This window comes from Schistocerca piceifrons, chromosome 3, assembly GCF_021461385.2.
Source record: "Schistocerca piceifrons isolate TAMUIC-IGC-003096 chromosome 3, iqSchPice1.1, whole genome shotgun sequence".
In the NCBI taxonomy this organism is placed as follows: domain Eukaryota; kingdom Metazoa; phylum Arthropoda; class Insecta; order Orthoptera; family Acrididae; genus Schistocerca; species Schistocerca piceifrons.
Window position 1 is genome coordinate 778,530,093 of NC_060140.1, and position 20,926 is coordinate 778,551,018.

The 20,926-nt window shown below is 43.0% G+C and overlaps 1 protein-coding gene across 1 annotated transcript in view; it reads left to right on the top strand.

The window, feature by feature from the left end:
* Positions 1–14,477: 14,477 nt before the first annotated feature.
* Positions 14,478–20,926, top strand: part of LOC124789057 (trypsin-3-like) — a 45,506-nt gene continuing 39,057 nt past the window's right edge. Inside the window, exon 1 of the mRNA XM_047256348.1 lies at positions 14,478–14,603. Coding sequence (XP_047112304.1) covers positions 14,478–14,603 — 126 coding nt within the window. The remainder of the gene's footprint in view (positions 14,604–20,926) is intronic.

The window sequence follows — 20,926 nt, forward strand, 5'->3', positions numbered from 1 at the left end:
GAATGTCACAGTTTAAGGTCTCAGCTGTAAACAATGGTAAGGGACAAATTGGTTGTTTGGAGAAATAACGCAATACGAGTAAATGGTGATTTTGTATTCAGATAAGTCATTTTTTACAAATACTTCTAGGGCAGAGCTTCACAGTGAAAGGGCTCCGCGAGAAGAAGATGAGCGAAAGTCTGCGAGCAGCGACCATCGTCACAGGGAATAGGGTAGAGACTTGTGCAAAACAGGAAAATCGATCCTGAAGCAAATGTTTGAAGAAATTCAGAATGGCTTTATGTTCCCTGTTACTTTGCATCTACTTCAAGCTTCATACCAGCACGAATAGGGTACTTGAAGATTTTATGTTTTCCCTTTCAGTTTTTCTATGAATCTTGGTTTGTTTCACAACATGACTGGCCCTCCTTCAGTAAACCCATAACTAATAAATTCCTTGACAGGCCTACATATTTTACTTTTTTAACACTGATAAGAATGTCGCATACAGCTGTGTGCCTGTGATATCCACATGTTCGTAGAGTGCTAAACAATATGCAACAAAATCTTTACAAAGATTTTGCGAGAAGTCTGTGAACGTCGTCTGTCATAATATGTGTGGGACGCATGATTGCCATGACTGATAACGGCACCCCGTGAAACCTCTACCTGAAGTGGACACAAATGCTCAGTTGCATCTAGCAGGCTAAACATAGTCCAATTTTGTAGCTTATCCGAAACGTCAGACTCACTTGATTTTTCTCGCTATTCTTCCTCCATTTCAGATTTTTTCCCCTTCATTGTCATTTCATCCCCCCTAGCCCAATAAAGGCGGTCCGCGAAGGGGGTGTATGTGGTATAGACAACCCGCTCCTCTGCCAATTAACAAGAAAATGTAAATGAAATGAAACAATAGTGAACAGAAGGGTGAGATATTTAAAGTCTTTAAAACTTTAAAAAGATGAAAACTGTAATGGAAGATCTTATGAATAAAGACATGACTTCCTTCGCTTTTATTAAAGACCAGTATGATAAAAGGTAAAACCACAAACAAAATAGTACTACATTTAAAACTATTTAAAAACATTTTTAATAAAACCTTTATGCAGAACACTGATGTTATAAACAAGCATGCGGCACTAAAGCTCGAAGGATCTGCTCTGGGGTGGTATTCCATTGAAGGGGTAAGTTGGTCGTTGAGGAGGGTAGAATGGACGTGGTATCGGGATGGGGAACAGTTGCCTGTGTATGGATAAGGTGGGAGTAGCTGTTGGGATACATGATCGAGTAGAGGATTATTAGTGAGGCTATAATTTGATGAAGGAAAGGGGTTAGGGAAAAGAGGGTGGAAGGGAAAGGAAATGGGCAGGTGAAATGTGGAGAATGGACGGAGAGGGAGTTCTGATGCGGTGGAACGGATGTGATGGGTTTAAAGTTGGTAAGAGGGATAAATGCTGGGACGGAGTTCTTGGTCTGGGAGGGGGAGGCGGTTCAACTCTTTTGGGAGAGTATGAGGAGGGTATCCACTTCAGCGAGCTTCCTTCTAAATATTAAAACCTCTTGTACACGTTCAGATCATTCACATTTTCCGTATTCCCTGGCGTGGTAAGACCTGGAGTGCCTTTGTAAACTCCACTTTCTGAAAGTATTAGGCGTCCTCTGATACACTAAACGTTTTGCGAACCAGCTTTTTGTGTAAAACAATAAGATTCCTCGCACTGTAGATCGAAGTGCTAAGACATTGTCGCCATTAAACAATGCCGAGTTGCCAATGCTGCTATTACATGGCGCCGCAGTCAAAACTGACACACGTATTTCACATTTGGCACTCTTTCTGCGTGGTCGCGACCACATGATGCGCGCACTTCTCCCTTATTCCCCACCACACCACAAGGCGCGAGTGCTCACCCCCAAAATAAGCGGGTTGCTACACCCTTTTCTAAAGGAAAGTCTTATCTTGTACAATAGTAAATTTTGTCCACAATTTTATTCTTAAAAGTACGTCATGGCTCCTTAACATTGTTTACTTTGCAAACGCAGTGTACTTAACATGGGTTACTGTTGACTTACCACTGTAAGACTGCTGGGCGAGTTAACGAAACACTACTGTGAAACTTCATAAAAATACAAATTTAAAAGGTACGCATTGCATTTTATCACTCTAAAATTTTCACTGCTATTTTTTGCAATAATAAAGCATAGCAACCTCAAAAATTATTCATGATTCTGCACAATTTAAAATTAATTCTATCGTCTCCTTACTACAGTATGTAAACAGTGTTCAGGATGGACCTCAACAGTTCTGCACCGTCACTTAAATTCACCTATATAACGGTGAAGTACACAAATTATGTTAGCATTGTTTACTTGCTTAAATAACTAGTCACTTTTACCCGATTAGCAGAAAATTTTGAATCGCATTCGCGTTCAGGAACATCTTCAGTATCTTCGTCTGAGTCGTAGTTATCCGCATCGTACTTCTGTTTGTATAAATACTCCCTGAAAAGCATTTTCCTGGCGTGAATACTACACACTGGCAGCCATGTTTTCGGCACTTACCACTGTTTATATGCGCACATCCTGACAAAGTTACCATTAGTGAGAATCTGAAAGTGGGCATAGAGCCGCCATTTCTCGTTTTTTTCCGCGATACTATCAACTAAAAGAAATAAATCTAATCATGTAACATGTTTTACAGGTAATATCCCTGTTATTCATCTGTTGAAACTTACCACTGTTTACAGCCTAGGTCTTCAGTTGTATATAATTTTGTTATTGCACCAACACTGTCCTGTCACATTAACGTGACCACCTGTGAAAGGCCTGAATATGATCCGCAAGGATAGATGCATACTTATGTCGATCCACTGGGCCTTCTAGAATGACGAGATTCTCAGAGAGTGCCACGAAACATTCCCCAGACCATAACATTCCCCCTTCTGGCATGGACCCGTCCTACGACTGTTTCAGGGTGTCTGCTTTGAGACGTTCCGCCTTGCACGCCAACAGTCATCTGTATGATGGAGCATAAAACGTGATTCACCTGGAAAGGCCACCTGTCGACATTCAGTGGACGTCCAGCTGCAGATGAAGAACAGTCAGCATGGGTACATGAACCAGGCGGCTTCTGCAGAGGCCCACACGCAGTAACTTTCCCTGAACTGTCGTTAAGGAGACAATGTTGGTAGCAGTCCCTTGGTTCATCCGGGCTGTCAATCGGTCAACAATTGCACGTCTATTGGCCAGCACACATCGCCACGGCCGTAGTTCCCCACGGCGCCGGTTTCGGATAGTACGGTGGCGCGCAAACAGTTTACAAACTTAGCCGTTTCAGAAATGCTTCCTCCCGTGGCTCGCCAGCCAAGGATAATGTTGTTTTGGGCGTCTGGTAAATCGCCAAGTTTCCGCATCACGATAACGACTGCACTGTTTTCTGCGTCCCCCTGACACGATTTATACACCCTCCACTGACAGTGCTGCCAACTGATGTTTGTGAGTGGTCATTGCACGTTGACGTCGAACGTAGGCTGTGGTCACATTAACACGACTGGACGGTGTATAAGTATTTCTTGTGTCCTTAATGCAATGTACTGCCCGTTGTACCATACTCTGTTTACAGAAAATAAATTAATACAGTAGAACGTTGATTATCCGAAGTAATTGGGAGACATGGTTGTTCGGAAAACTGGTTTGTTCGGATAATCGGACTGTACATGTTTATTTGCCAAAAAGAAGTACTGTACAGTAAATTTATTCATAAAAACAGGCATCTCTTTTAGTATTACAAAGTAACATACAAAGAAAACTTCAGTAGGAATATATAGTATGTGGCACAGTTTATTAAACAAAAATATATACATATTAAATACGCATTTTGCGTGAACAATACACACAGTATACAAAATTAAAATTGGATAAAGCGGTTGCAGATTCACGTTCTTCTAACCTTTTAATAATCTCGTACTTGTCCCTCATAGAAAGGACAATACGTTTAGGTTTTAGCATTTTGTATCGTCAAGTTCACTTCTTCACGCAGCAGCACACAAGTGGTCGTAACAGAGAACAGAAGGTGACTGTTTGCACCGTGAGAAACTCTTCTTGGGGGCGCGCAATTTTTCAAACTGCGCGGAGCGGCACGCCTCAACTCTTAAGCTGGCGCAGCTGTTGCTGTGAACAGCTTTGATACTGCCGCTACATCTACTGCCAGTGCCAAGCCGACAGAGGTGTACTGATTGTTGAAACACAGCGGCTGGCGGCTTGGCCGGTCAGCAGCGCCTTGTGAAGGCCCCATTAGAAGCAATGTTCCGCCAGTGGTGGCCCAGTGCGGCGACTACTGTGGGAAACTTGGTTTGGGAGTGGTTGGGGGGGGGGGGGGGGGGGATGATGGACGGTAGGGTGGGAGAGTAACATGTGCAGCGAGTACACAGTTCGGTTAAGCGGTCGTTCGGTTGACCGACGTTCAGATAATCGACGCTCTACTGTAGTTAAATAATGTTGTAGGGTGTCCCACTGTCGCTGTAGCTATTTGGATTGTGAATATTTTATTACGCAAGGACACGATGAATACAGTACAGCGAGGCTAGCAGTGAAATTGCGAATGTTCGTTGGAAATGAAATGAGCAAGTGATCCCGCAGCCTCGGCTTGACGTCTACTGGTGTGATACGTCTGCAGTCGGGACGGGTGCCGTAGTGAGGTGTGTTTACGCCTGCAGCTGTCGCTGCAGCTGCTGCGCCCCGGAGAGCCGACCTCATACCGCCACGCGTGCGGCGCGTCCGTGCTCAACCAGTACTGGGCGCTCACCGCGGCGCACTGCGTCGCTTCTCGCCTTCAGTGAGTACCACTCACCTCGCGGCCTGCTGCGGCTCATACACTGCCTGAGAAGAAAAACGAAGCAGCCACAAGACGAGGTCGGAAGTACATAGCGTCGGTGGATACGTAAATGATTAGAGCTACAGTTCTCTGTGAAAGGTACCAGGATGTTATAATCAAAGTGTAGCTACTCGAGAAGGTCCAGTTTGTGCTATTACTGTCGTAAGGCAGCGGATTTTGGTAGATATGCTAATGAGGTAATGTTGAATAGATTTACGTTGGAGAAAATTAGTTCCAGTTTTGGCCACCAGGTGAAAATCTGGCGCTGTACAGCATCTCATTAACGTCTCTGGTGCTCATATTGAACAAATTGTGTAAGCGGTGGCTAATAACAAAACCAACATTATAACTTTCTCAGTTGCTTAACCGTTTCTGCCCACATCCAGTCCCTAATCCATTACATATGGAAACATTTCTATACGTCTTCCTTGAATTCGTAGCGCTAGGTTTACACCTGGTGGCCAAAATTGGAACTAAACTTTTTTCCAGCGTAAATCGGTTCGTCATTAACAGTCAAGTTTCCCTGCCATACAATAATTACAGGCTACACTAGACTTCTATCAGTAGCTACACTTTAATTATAACCATACAGTAGAGCGGCAACCAGAGTGCGCTAGCACTGTTCGTGTTTAGTCTTCTTATCAGGCCAAAAAAAAAAAAAAGGCTCTGAGCACTATGGGACTTAACATCTGTGGTCATCAGTCCCCTAGAACTTAGAACTACTTAAGCCTATTGAACCTAAGGACATCACATACATCCATGCCCGAGGCAGGATTCGAACCTGCGACCGTAGCGGTCACGTGGTTCCAGACTGAAGCGCCTCGAACCGCACGGTCACATCGGCTGGCTTTATCAGGCCAGCTGAGCTATGTAAAGGAAGTTAGGTATTGAGTGATCACCGTGAAGGACACGAAGACGCCGCGTACTCTGGTGACGTAGCATGATAAACAAAGTTGAAAAGGGGACTCATTGTGGGTTTTCGTTTCGCCGGCTGGTAGAAGCGTGCAATACGCAGATTTGTGGAGCATTCACGTGTAACAGTGGCCCGATGTTGGACTTCATGACAATGTGAGGGTAGACATTCTCATCGTCACGATTCTGGTCGACCACATCTGACCACCTCATGGGAGGATCGCCGTATTATGCACAGATCATATTGTGACCCGTCCACATCTGCACCTGCCATTCAAGAACAGGTAATGGACTCAAAGCAACACTCTCTGTGATCTCCCACAATTGGCTGGAGAACAGGAGCAGCCGAACTAGAAAATTACCGTAATATGCGTAGGCTATCGTTAACTCAGGAAAATGAAAGAGATCTTTGGAGAAAAGAGAACCACCTGTATGAATATCAAGAGCTCAGATGGAAAACCAGTTCTAAACAAAGAAGGGAAAGCAGAAAGGTGGAAGGAGTATATAGAGGGTCTATACAAGGGCGATGTACTTGAGGGCAATATTATGGAAATCAAACAGGACATAGATGAAGATGAAATGGGAGATATGAAACTGAGTGAAGAATTTGACAGAGCACTGGGAGATATGATACTGAGTGAAGAATTTGACAGAGCACTGAAAGACCTAAGTCGAAACAAGGCCCCAGAGGTAGAAAACATTCCATTAGCTTTGGGAGAGCCAGCCATGACAAATCTCTTCCATCTGGTGAGCAAGATGTATGAGGGAGGCGAAATACCCTCAGACTTCAAGAAGAATATAATAATTCCAATCCCAAAGAAAGCAGGTGCTGACAGATGTGAAAATTAGCCAACTATCAGTTTAATAAGTCACGGTTGCCAAATACTAACACGAATTCTTTACAGAAGAATGGAAACATTGGTAGAAGCAGACCTCGGGGAACATCAGTTTGGATTCCGTAGAAACGATGGAACACGCGAGACAATACTGACCCTACGACTTATCTTAGAAGATAGGTTAAGGAAAGGCAAACCCACGTTTCTAGCATTTGTAGTCTTAGAGACAGCTTTTGACAATGTTGACTGGAATACTCTGTTTCAAATTCTGAAGGTGGCAGGGGTAAAATAGAGGGAGCGAAAGGCTATTTACAATTTGCACAGAAACCAGATGGCAGTTACAAGAGTTGAGGGGCATGAAAGGGAAGTAGTACTTGAGAAAGGAGTTATACAGGGTTGTAGCCTATCACCGATGTTATTCAGTCTGTATATTGAGCAACCAGTAAAGGAAACAAAAGAAAAATTCGGAGTAGGTATTAAAATCCATGGAGAAGAAATAAAAACTGAGGTTCGCCGATGACATTGTAATTCTGTCAGAGACAGCAAAGGACCTGGAAGAGCTGCTGAACGGAATGGAGAATATCTTGAAAGGAGGATATAAGATGAACATCAACAAAAGCAAAACGAGGATAATGGAATATAGTCGAATTAAATCAGTTGATGCTGAGGAAATTAGATTGGTAAATGAGACACTTAAAGTAGTAAATGAGTTTTGCTATTTGGGAAGCAAAGAAACAGATGACTGTCGAAGATGGTTCAAATGGCTCTGAGCACTATGGGACTTAACATGTGAGGTCATCAGTCCCCTAGAACTTAGAACTACTTAAACCTAACTAACCTAAGGGCATCACACATATCCATGCCCGAGGCGGGATTCGAACCTGCGACCGTAGCGCTCACGCGGTTCCAGACTGAAGTGGCTAGAACCGGTCGGCCACTGCGACCGGCGAGTGTCGAAGAAGGGAGGATATTAAAATATAGACTGGCTATGGCAAGGAAACCGTCTTTGAAGAAGAGAAATTTGTTGACGTCGAATATAGATTTAAGTGTCAGGAAGTCTTTTCTGGAAGTATTTGTATGGAGACTAGTTTAGGCAAGAAGAGAATAGAAGCGTTTGAAATGTGGTGCTACGGAAGAATGCTGAAGATTAAATGGGTAGATCACGTAACTAATGCGGAGGTACTGAACAGAATTGGGGGGTGGGGGTGGGGGGGGGAAGAGGCATTTGTGGTACAGCTTGACTAGTAAGAGGGATCGGTTGGTAGGACACGGTCTGAGGCATCAAGGGATCACCAATTTAGTATTAGAGGGAAGCTTGGAGGATAAAAACCGTAGAGGGAGACCAAGAGATGAATACACTAAGTAGATTCAGAAGGATGTAGGTTGCAGTAGTTACTGAAGATGAAGAGGCTTGCACTAGACAGAGTAGCATGGAGAGGTGCATCAAACCAGTCTCTGGACTGAAGACCACAACAACAACATCGTTAACACCAGAACACAAGAATCTGCGTTTGGTGTGATGCCGTATCCAGGACGTGTGATTTGTTGCTGAATGACATCGCATTTTGTTCAGCGATGAAATGCGGTTCTGTGCTACCAAGGCCGGCCGGGGTGGCCGAGCGGTTCTAGGCGCTACAGTCTGGAACCGCGAGACCGCTACGGTCGCAGGTTCGAATGCTGCCTCGGGCATGGATGTGTGTGATGTCCTTAGGTTAGTTAGGTTTAAGTAGTTCTAAGTGCTAGGGGAGTGATGACCTCAGAAGTTAAGTCCCATAGTTCTCAGAGCCATTTTTTTGTGCTACCAAGGATCGTCAGGAAATATAGCGGCGACCTGACGGAGGTCCCATTCTTCCAATGTTGTGGGGAGGCACAGCGGTGTTACTACTGTCATCATAGTGTGGTGAGCAGGTCAGGGCTGGTAGTGAGTAAGGAAACTGTGACGGCACAGGTAACGTTTCAGACATGCTGCGTCCTCAAGTGTTACCTCTCTAGCGAAAGTATCATGGAGCCACTTTTTAACAGGAAAATTCTTGTCCTCATATGGCAAGTCTCTCTATGAACTGCCTGTGTGATGTTGAGATATGCGAGTGCTAACAAGATCCACAGACCTATCAATGACAAAACATATGTATAACTAGTTCTGGCGTCAACTCCATCCCAGAACAGTATCCAGGATATCAAGGACCAGTTGCAACAATCGTGGGGCAGTCTGCCACAGGAAAGGATACAATGAGTTTAAGACATCCATACCAATCCAGTCAGTGTACGCATCCAAGCGAAAGGTAGAACAACGTCATAACGATAAGTGGACTCATACTACTAAGTTCTTTGTTAATTAGAGTCGGTTTTGTAATCACTGAAACAACATCACATATTCTGAAACTTCCTGGCAGATTAAAACTGTGTGCTGGACCGAAACTCGTACTCGGGACTTTTGCCTTTCGCGGGCGAGTGCTCTACCAACTGAGCTACCCAAGCACGACTCACGCCCCGTTCGCAGGAGAGCTTATGTAAAGTTTGGAAGGAAGGAGACGAGGTACTGGCAGAAGTAAAGCTGTGAGGAGATAGCGTGAGGCGTGCTTCCGTAGCTCAGTTGGTAGAGCACTTGCCCGCGAAAGGCAAAGGCCCCGAGTTCGAGTCTCGGTCCGGCACACAGTTTTAATCTGCCAGGAAGTTTCATATCAGCGCACATTCCGCTGCAGAGTGAAAATCTCATTCTGGATCACATATTCTATCAATCAGTGAAGTTTCGTTTCGTTTCCTCCTCCCGTTCTGTGTACTTCACTTCTTTTTCTCAGGCAGTGTATGTACGCTTGTGCATCATTCAATTCCCTGCACTCGGTCCCGAATATCATCTCAGGCTGACACATAAAACTGGCCGACGCACACTCCGGCCGACTGCTTCAAAGGTAGACATAACCACTTCTTAGTTGCAGCGACATAACGAGTTTTATAAGGGATAACTTCTATGGATTAACCCCGCAAGGCGGGACGTAATGAGAGCGCGACGTAATGTACTTTTCGAGACTTCCTCCTAACAGCATTAGCATTCTGAAGTAAATGAAGTAACACGTTCGATATGCAAAGGCAAAATACATCGATAGAGGTAATTTATTTCGTCCAAAAGGCGGTGTTTTAACTGATGCGGATTAATGGAAACATCGATAAAATAAGTGCATCATATTCTGTTTCATTTTGATTTTGACATTTTTGTGGTGATTTTCAACACAGTGAGTAGCACTGGTAGCTGTGTAGACCGAGGGTACGTCCACAGGGTACGAGACGTCAAAAATGAGGTTCAACACTCACCTCTCAATTATTGGCTGCATAAGAAGGTGTCTGGTCGTCTGAAAAAAAACAATATTAATAATGGCCGAGACAGAAGGTTACAATTCCCATAAAATTAACTTGCACCTGTGGCTATATTAACTTCGTTCCAGTCCCGACACAGATGTGGGCGTTACAACCCAGTCCCGACTCGGAGATAATTCTTCAGAATACATTAACAAATCCACAAACCACACTCCGTATAATAATTATTATGCGCAGGAGAATATGCCTTAAAACAAAACTCATTTAGCAACCATAACAGTAAACTAACTTAAAATTACACCGCATTAGGTCAGTTCCATGAGTTCAACTTCCATTCTAAAATTCCAATGACAACCTTGTAGTTATAAAATAACTTTTAAGATCGAATTACTAACCACTAAAAGATATTTCTTAACATACAATACACAAAATTTTTAGATGACACTCCCTGGCCACCACTGTCATCTATAATACTGAATCAGTTAAATACAGAAAGGATAAAACGTACGTCAAGATACCACGTCTTACAATTCGGTCATACAACATTAACGCCCAAAACGCAAAGAGGGAATAACTCCATTAAGGCAAACCCCAGAGCCTAGCTACTTATGTCAGTAACCGTCACTACCCAGACGGAAGCGACGCCTGCAAACTCTAAACAGATTTCCTTATTTAAAATCGAACTGCATGACTTCGGAAACGATACCTGAAAACAGTCGGTATGATATCCACAATCTCGCAGAGAGAATACGCTCGAACACATTCTAGACTAAACAAGCCATTTTTACTGGCTTCTAGTTCGGACTCCAGTACAAATGCAAACCAACAACGTGCTGCAGAAAATGTGGCGAAGAGACAGACCATTACCACAGCACACTTCCCACAGCCCCGCCAGCTAACTGCAGCCGGTAGTTTAAAAGTGCAGTATTCTCCTGGTCGTAGGATCACATCAGACTGCCCTCCCCGGCCGCTACGGTCAACCTTCACAGCAGATAGCGCGACCGTACAGAGCCAAAGATCCTCATCACAGCTAGGATGTGTTGCCAAGCGGCACAACATGAAGCAGTGGACCCTTCAACCCTGGACAAAACAAGTCAAGATAGGTATTAACGTATCCATGGGGGTAGAAAACCACTAGAAATTCCAAGCAAGCTGGTCAATGTACATGCACTTACATACTCTGCAAGCCACTAGTTAAACTGTACACGACTTACTTTTTAATACATGGAGAAAAACTGAAAACGTACCTAGTGTTCCGAAAATACAGGGAAATACTTCAGGTCATTAGATAATTGGTATGAACATGAGCCCGGAAATGGATATTTATAGAGTTATCAGACACTGAACACGGTTACCTAATACATAAAAAACTCCAGTTTACTTTCAGAACTCTCATTTCACTGCCTCATAAGATGTTTTGGAAATGCCCGCCCTCTCCCAGTATGCAGGATTCTGCAGTAAGATACGAACCCTTTCAAAAACTCCCAGTGTTGTATGTACTCTTTGGTTACCAACCTGCATTCTTGAAAAAAGTGATGCTTCATCCTCCGAAGGTGTAGCATACGCCAACGCCTTTAAATGGGCCCACAGGAAAAAGTTCAATGAGCTTAGGTCATGTGTGCATGGAGGCGAAACAATTTGTCCATCTCTACCTATGCAGCGATTAGCATAACGGCGAATCAGGTGTTTGCGGACAACAGCACAAAAATTATCAGGGGCTCCACCGTACATGAAGCACAGTTGTTGCCGGAGTTGTAGTGAAAAACCTTCCTACATAGGAGGCAACCTTTTGCACAAGAACCATCTGTACCTCCACCCATTCGAACAGCAGGGAAGTACATAGTGTCCTACAAAGTGGTCTTCCACAATTTCTGACCAGGCATTGATGGCGGAACTTTGTGTATGGGGCATTTCAACAGTTGCATGTGGATTGACATATGCCCGATCATGATGAGTATGTAATTTTGGGTGCTATCACGTGTGAATGTTGGCTCATACGTCCATAACCCATTTCTGGAAAATTGGGCCTCATACCACGTTGTTGGATAAAGCACCGACAAATATAAGCCTTGCAGGAAAACTTGCAGGAACCAATGCCTGAATGCACTATAGGTGGTATGATACAGCTCTTGCTCAGCCAGGTACCTCCAGACAATGTTGTGAGGGACATCCACCTAACGACCTGAGCGCCAAGTGCTGATGTGTGGATTCTGTTCCGCAGCGTCAACGAATAGTGTTCTCAGTTGCAAGTGTGGTGCGTCGTGGCAGTCCTCTTGTTCCAGGTAAAGGTGTGAAACTGTCATGCTCATATACGTGGTAGTGGACTTCTTGGAATGTCTTCCTGTCAGAGCACGGGCATTCTGGATATTGTTCGTGATACAGCCGACGAAATTCTACAGCATTGCCATTTGGTAACCCATACGTGAAATTCATGGATGCATGCTCAGCACCTGATTACACCATTGTCCAAAACAGTACATACAGGTGAATGAGTGGCCACATTACAACACTGCAGCAGTGTTTAATGTGTACCTGCAGGAACCCACCTTACAACATCAGTAAAGATTAGATTAGATTAGTACTTGTTCCATAGATCATGAATACGACACTTCGTATTGAAGTGGAACGTGTCAGGTTAATAAAAGGTGTCTATACAAGATATTACATTACACAAAATATTACATGACACTTAATATTTTTTTGTGGGGGTTGGGGAAATTACTCACTTACTACACCCAAAATTCATCTAATGAGTAGAAGGAGTTGCCATTAAGAAATCCTTTTAATTTCCTTTTAAATGCTATATGGCTATCTGTCAGACATTTGATGGTATTAGGTAAGTGACCAAAGACTTTTGTGGCAGCATAATTTACCCCCTTCTGAGCCAAAGTTAGATTTAACCTTGAGTAGTGAAGATCATCCTTTCTCCTAGTGTTGTAGCCATGAACACTGCTATTACTTTTGAATTCGTTTGGTTGGTTAATAACAAATTTCCTAAGTATATATATATATATATATATATATATATATATATATATATATATATATATTTGTGAGGCTACAGTGAAGATCTCTAGCTCTTTAAATAAGCATCTGCAGGATGATCTTGGATGAGCTCCAGCAATTATTCTGATTACACGCTTTTGTGCAATGAACACTCATTTACTCAATGATGAGTTACCCCATAATATGATGCCATACGAAAGCAGAGAATGAAAATAGGCGTGGTAAGCTAATTCACACAGATGTATATCGCCAAAATTTGCCATGACCCTAATAGTATAAGTAGCTGAACTCAAACGTTTCAGCAGATTCTCAGTGTGTTTTTTTTCCAGTTCAATCCCTCATCAATGCATACACCTAGAAATTTTGAATATTCTACCTTAGCTACCGATTTCTGATCGAAGTCTATATTTATTAATGGTGTCATTCCATTTACTGTGTGGAACTGTATGTACTGTGTTTTGTCAAAGTTTAATGAGAGCCCATTTGCAGACCACCACTTAATGATTTTCTGAGAAACATCGTTTACAATTTCACCTCCAGTTAATTCTTGTCTGTCGGGTGTGATAGCTATACTTGTATCATCGGCAAAAAGTACTAGCTTTGCATCTTCGTGAATATAGAATACCAAGTCATTAATATATATTAAGAACAGCAGAGGACCCAAGACCGAACCTTGCAGCATCCCATTCTTGATTGTTCCCCAGTTTGAGAAAGTATCAGTTTTTTGCATGTTATGTGAACTGCTTATTTCAACTTTCTGCACTCTTCCAGTTAGGTATGATTTAAACCATTTGAGCACTAGGATGAAATTTTCACTCTACAGCGGAGCGTGCGCTGACATGAAATTTCCTGGCAGATTAAAACGGTGTGCCGGACCGAGACTCGAACTCGGGACCTTTGCCCGAGTTCGTGTCTCTGTCCGGCACACCGTTTTAATCTGCCAGGAAGTTTCATTTGAGCACTGTCCCATTCATAACACAGTACTTGAGCTCATCTAGAAGTATTCCATGATTTACACAATCAGAAGCCTTTGATAGATCACAAAAAATCAGAACGGGTTACTTCCGGTTACTCAGAGCATTTAATATTTCATTAGTGAAAGTATATATAGCATTTGCCGTTGAAAAGTCCTTCTGGAAACCAAACTGACATTTTGTTAAGTAACGGTGTACATGCTAACTGTGTTATACTTCGTTGTCTGCCGAGGCAGTTTGTAGTGCCCACCGTGAAGTACAGTAGTTCCAGCCCAGCCAGGTCCAGAGAGACCGCTATCACATGACACTATCGTCACACAGGACTGTAGGACTGCTAGGGCGAATCCGTAGGATCATTAGTGAAGTACGCGATAACCTGCATCCATGCCCGATATCCCAATAAATATCCACTTCTGGACCCATGTTCATATGAGGCTTTTTTGCCTGCTGCATGTGCTGAACCTCGCCCTGAAATATTGCCGTGTATTTCTGGAACACCTTATATTTCAGGACATACTTACGATTTGTTCGTTAGCAGCAAGAGTGGCGACTGTTCGGCGTGAGTTTGACCACAGGGAGATGCACGCAATGTCGGTGGTGTCCGGCACGACTCGCCTCAACGAGGGCGGCACTCGCCACAAGCTGCAGGCGGCCATCGTCCACCCGGGCTACGACGTGGACGACTCGTGGCTCCACGACATCGCCCTCATCAAGGTACTCTGCAGCGTGACGCGTCCGCTACAAGCTGCGCACGGCTTCCAGAACAATCTGAAATTTGCTGGCAGACTCAGGCTTAACATTCGCGACTTTATTATGGGGCATCTTTCCACGATTTTGATACAAACTTCAGTGATGACGATGAACAGTTCAGTTTGCCATGAGGGACGCAAATCTAGAAACGACTGAGCCGAAATTTGCATTTCCTTAAGTGTTATAACCTGATTTATTATCTACATACCTAGAAGTAATAGGATAAAGCGGGAATGAGAATATTTATTACTTCAAATTGATGTCAAATTAATTATGCTAATTAATTAAATTGATCGATTAATTATCGCTTCCCCGTGATGACGTCATGGGTTTTCTCCAGCCGGCATGTGCCCCTTCCACCACCTCTCTGGGAAATCACTACCCTTCCTCTCCCATCCCCTCCCGCCTCCCCTGCCCAGGAAAAAAATGGTGGGAGAAATCGCTCAGTCAGCGCTGATCTACTGGACTGTGATACATTGTCAGTCACACTGCGTTAACAATTTAAGGTACTGAAATATTATATAAAAAAATTGTTGCATGGACTTCACATTGCACATTCAGTATATTTAAACGCTTTGTTCTCCCTACAAAGCGTTGTCAGTTTGGCATTGCGTGCTCAGGATATCAATGTTTGTTTGTCAGAGCCAAGGCAGTGTGGTACATTCTTTATTTAAACAATTTGTGGAACGATGTCACACTACCAATTTTGGTGGGCATACCTTTCTGTGCTTACTCTCAGAGCATATTGATAGGTAATTACAAAGTAATTAAATTGGCATTCCAATCACACAGGGTGGAATACTGTAATTACACTATATATATATATATATATATATATATATATATATATATATATATATAGGGAGGTCCAGTGATAGTGACCGGGCCAAATATCTCACGAAATAAGCGTCAAACGAAACTTGTCTAGCTTGAAGGGGAAACCAGATGGCGCTGTGGTTGGTCCGCTAGATGGCGCTGCCATAAGTCAAACGGATATCAACTGCGTTTTTTTAAAATAGGAACCCCCATTTTTTATTACATATTCGTTTAGTACGTAAAGAAATATGAATGTTTTAGTTGGACAACTTTTTTCGTTTTGCGATAGATGGCGCTGTAATAGTCACAAACATATAGCTCACAATTTTAGACGAACAGTTGGTTTCACCAACAGCGGTAACGTAAACCGGCATAATATCCGCTATTAGGCAACAGAAAATCCACGATGGCTGCGACAAGTGGAACATCAGCGACCTTGGCGGGTTCATGTATGGTGCGGCATTATGGAAGGAAGGATAATTGGCTCCCATTTTATCGATGGCAATCTAAATGGTGCAATGTATGCTGATTTCCTACGTAATGTTCTACCAATGTTACTACAAGATATTTCACTGCATGACAGAATGACGATGTACTTCCAACATGATGGATGTCCGGCACATAGCTCGCGTGCGGTTGAAGTGGTATTGAATAGCATATTTCATGACAGGTGGATTGGTCGTCGAAGCACCATACCATGGCTCGCACGTTCACCGGATCTGACGTCCCCGGATTTCTTTCTGTGGGGAAAGTTGAAGGATATTTGCTATCGTGATCTACCGACAACGCTTGACAACATGCGTCAGCGCATTGCCAATGCATGTACGAACATTACGGAAGTCGAACTACTCGCTGTTTTGAGGAATGTCGTTACACGTATTGCCAAATGCATTGAGGTTGACGGACATAATTTTGAGCATTTATCGCATTAATGTGGTATTTACAGGCAATCACGCTGTAACAGCATGCGTTCTCAGAAATGATAAGTTCACAAAGGTACATGTATCACATTGGAACAACCGAAATAAAATTTTCAAACGTGCCTCCGTTCTGTGTTTTAATTTAAAAAATCTACCTGTTATCAACTGTTCGTCTAAAATTGTGAGCCATATGTTTGTGACTATTACAGCGTCATCTATCAGAAAGCAAAAAAAGTGGTCCAACTAAAACATTCATATCTCTCTACGTACTACACGAATATGTAATAAAAAATTGGGGTTCCTATTTAAAGAAACGCAGTTGATATCCGTTTGACCTATGCCAGCGCCATCTAGCGGGCCAACCATAGCGCCATCTGGTTTCCCCCTTCAAGCTAGACAAGTTTCGTTCTTTGCAGTTTTTTCGTTTGACGCTTATTTCGTTAGATATTAGGCCCAATCACGATCAATGGACCACCGGGATAAGTATTTGTAAATAACAACACCAAAGATGTGCGGTAACGATTTCATTTTTATACAATTCCCACAAACAATTCTTTTTATTCACATGCCACATAATAATTTCTTCAATGCAGATACACTTTTTTCAGATATAGTTACACAATTTGCTTCTTAATAAGAAATTTAACATAATCTTTTTTCAATGCAGAGATACTTTTGCTTTCGTACACGAAAAACTACATAAATCCGCAGTCCACCGAACAGTTGCATTGGTTGATAGTCTTTTTATCTGTACGATCGGTTTGATCACTGTAACACACACTGTACCACTGGTTGACAATTGGTTCGTCTGAACATCTGGCTTGATCGCTCAAATAGTAGCACTGGTTGAAAAATAATAATTTTGAGGATGGAGAACTAAATATATATCTCCACTTAAAAACCAGCCGGACCTGGACAGCTAGTGGCAGGTGAAACATAAAAAAGACTAATCTATTTACATCATGTGCAATTTTTGTCCACGTGCATAGCGCACAGATATTTTACAAGTACAATTTTCGTTGACACACACGGTCTGCTGATATGTTTTTACAATGTACTCATTTATATCTGTATAAAGTACGCAACCTTCAGACACATGGTGTGCATAAATAGATAAATATTTACATGACACACACATGCACACACACACACACACACACACACACACACACACACACACACACAAAATTTCTTTTTCTATGATAAAAGGGTCATACCATACTGGAACATTTACACCCAGTCTCATTCTCTCCCTCTCACCAATCAGAGTCCCTACCCCGCCTTTCTCAACAAGTGAACTGTGTGAGTATGGGAGAGTTTCACTCCTGTCATCACAAATGACCCTATTTTTTTGTCATGAGGCGACAGGCCAACTTTAGATCGCTGCACAGTATACGCCCCACATTCTCTCATACGAATATTACAGGGTTATTACAAATGATTGAAGCGATTTCACAGCTCTACAATAACTTTATTATTTGAGATATTTTCACAATGCTTTGCACACACCTACAAAAACTCAAAAAAATTTTTTAGGTATTCACAAATGTTCGATATGTGCCCCTTTAGTGATTCGGCAGACATCAAGCCGATAATCAAGTTTCTCCCACACTCGGTGCAGCATGTCCCCATCAATGAGTTCGAAAGCATCGTTGATGCGAGCTCGCAGTTCTGGCACGTTTCTTGGTAGAGGAGGTTTAAACACTGAGTCTTTCACATAACCCCACAGAAAGAAATCGCATGGGGTTCAGTCGGGAGAGCGTGGAGGCCATGACATGAATTGCTGATCATGATCTCCACCACGACCGATCCATCGGTTTTCCAATCTCCTGTTTAAGAAATGCCGAACATCATGATGGAAGTGCGGTGGAGCACCATCCTGTTGAAAGATGAAGTCGGCGCTGTCAGTCTCCAGTTGTGGCATGAGCCAATTTTCCAGCATGTCCAGATACACGTGTCCTGTAACGTTTTTTTCGCAGAAGCAAAAGGGGCCGTAAACTTTAAACCGTGAGATTGCACAAAACACGTTAACTTTTGGTGAATTGCGAATTTGATGCACGAATGCGTGAGGATTCTCTACCGCCCAGATTCGCACATTGTGTCCACTTCACCATTAAGAAAAAATGTTGCTTCATCACTGAAAACAAGTTTCGCACTGAACGCATCCTCTTCCATGAGCTGTTGCAACCGCGCCGAAAATTCAAAGCGTTTGACTTTGTCATCGGGTGTCAGGGCTTGTAGCAATTGTAAAAGGTAAGGCTTCTGCTTTAGCCTTTTCCGTAAGATTTTCCAAACCGTGGGCTGTGGTACGTTTAGCTCCCTGCTTGCTTTATTCGTCGACTTCCGCGGGCTACGCGTGAAACTTGCCCGCACGCGTTCAACCGTTTCTTCGCTCACTGCACGCCCCTTACAAAGGTATCCAGAAGCTTTAAACAGCGCATACCACCGCCGAATGGAGTTAGCAGTTGGTGGATCTTTGTTGAACTTCGTCCTGAAGTGTCGTTGCACTGTTATGACTGACTGATGTGAGTGCATTTCAAGCACGACATACGCTTTCTCGGCTCCTGTCGCCATTTTGTCTCACTGCGCTCTCGAGCGCTCTTGCGGCAGACACCTGAAGTGCGGCTCCAGCCGAACAAAACTTTATTAGTTTTTCTACGTATCCGTAGTGTGCCGTGGCCATATGTCAATGAATGGAGCTACAGTGAATTTATGAAATCGCTTCAATCATTTGTAATAGCACTGTAGTTTGCTGCATCATATGCTGTGGCTGTGGTGGAGCACCATGGACTCTACCATACAGGCACAGCAAATACTCTTCGATTCTGAGGGCTCTCGATGCCCTTAGCTCGTCTCTGAGTGGCACCTTCCAATGGGCAAGACACACAAATTTTGGCCAACAGAGCTACAAATTCCACTATTGGTGACCCATTCACCTCGTCTGTCATTAGTCCGATAACCTTTTTCTATGAAACAATACTGTAAGCAGAATCGACCGTATACGAAGATGTGTCGTATTCTTCACTGTGGCACCTCATTACTTCAAATGGACCGCAGTTATTCACCCAATAGATGAAGCTCCCTGCATCCGTATAAAGTAACTTAGGATTAGCTAAATGTTGGGTTTGCAAACTCATAATGAAAGTGGTACATGTGCAATTTGGATAGGTCTAGTATGCACATCCCCACGTAGACAGGTTTCGTGAACTCTATCGCAACCTTCACCATCTCCACAGCAACAAAGTTCTCATTCAAATTGTGACCCGTTTAAAATTTGGTCTGCATTTTTGCGTCCCAATTCACATTCGGTTATAATCAAATTTTAACGATTTTCTCTCATGTCCTCCACTGTTTAGACGAAAACTGAATTATTCATTAATTTTAAAAAATCTCTTTAAAAGTCACATGTTGCGGAAGCCCTCAGTGTCGTACTCAAATCAATATGCTCCTCCAACCAGGAGGATTTCTTGGATGAGGTTGCAAAGACGATTCTAACAAGCCTCATCCCTAATCTGAGACTCTGCTGGAGATTACCATAGTGAATAATGTATCTCTCTTGTTCCCCAGCGTCGTCATCAGTTTTGTGGTGTAGACTCCGTGCAGAACTAATTGCTCAGGACACAGTGGCAAATCGGAATGCACATCATGCAAACTAATAGGGTATGTGAGTTCTGCCTCCACGACATACCCCATATCAGAATCAGCTGCCATACCCTTAATTTTTCCACATAATCTCTTCCACTCTTCTTTGGGTGTCCATCAAAACCCGCAGTTGTTAAATAAAATAAATTGAAGGTACAATGTGAAATCACCCTACAAATTGTTTAAACAATATCCCATTGCCGTAAATTGTTTAATGCAATGTGATTGACAGTATATTACAGTCGTGAGATCCTCCCAGCCCAGCAGCTCAACGCAGACTGAGCGATTTCTCTCGCCATTTAGATGATATCAAATTTTTGTCCTCGTGCATAGCGCACACGTATTTTTCAAGTACAATTTTCGTTGACGCGCACGGTCTGCTGATATTTTTTTACAATGTACTCCTTTATATCTGTATATAGTACACAATCTTCGTACACATGGTGTGCACAAATAGATAAATATTTACATGACACATGACACACACACACACACACACACACACACACACACACACATACACAATTTCTTACTCTATGATAAAAGGTTAATACTAACTATACTGCAACATTTACACCCAGTCTCATTCTCTCCCTCTCACCAATCAGAGTCCCCCAGAGGGAGAGGGGAGGGGAAAGGAGGGGAGGGAATTACCCAGAGAGGTGACGGAAGGGGACACATTCCAGGTGGGGAAAACCTGTGATGTCAGTAGTGGGGGAGGGGTAATTAATGGGTATAATTAACTTGATATCAATAGTGTCTTTGTTCATGCTTTACCCTACTATCTATAGAGACATTAGAATGTATGTTACAAGTAATTTCTGTCATTCGTTTTATGGGCATACGGTTGTGGTCGAAAACATAATTTCCTCATTAACGTTTGGTCTCCCAATGCCGGAGAATTCATCA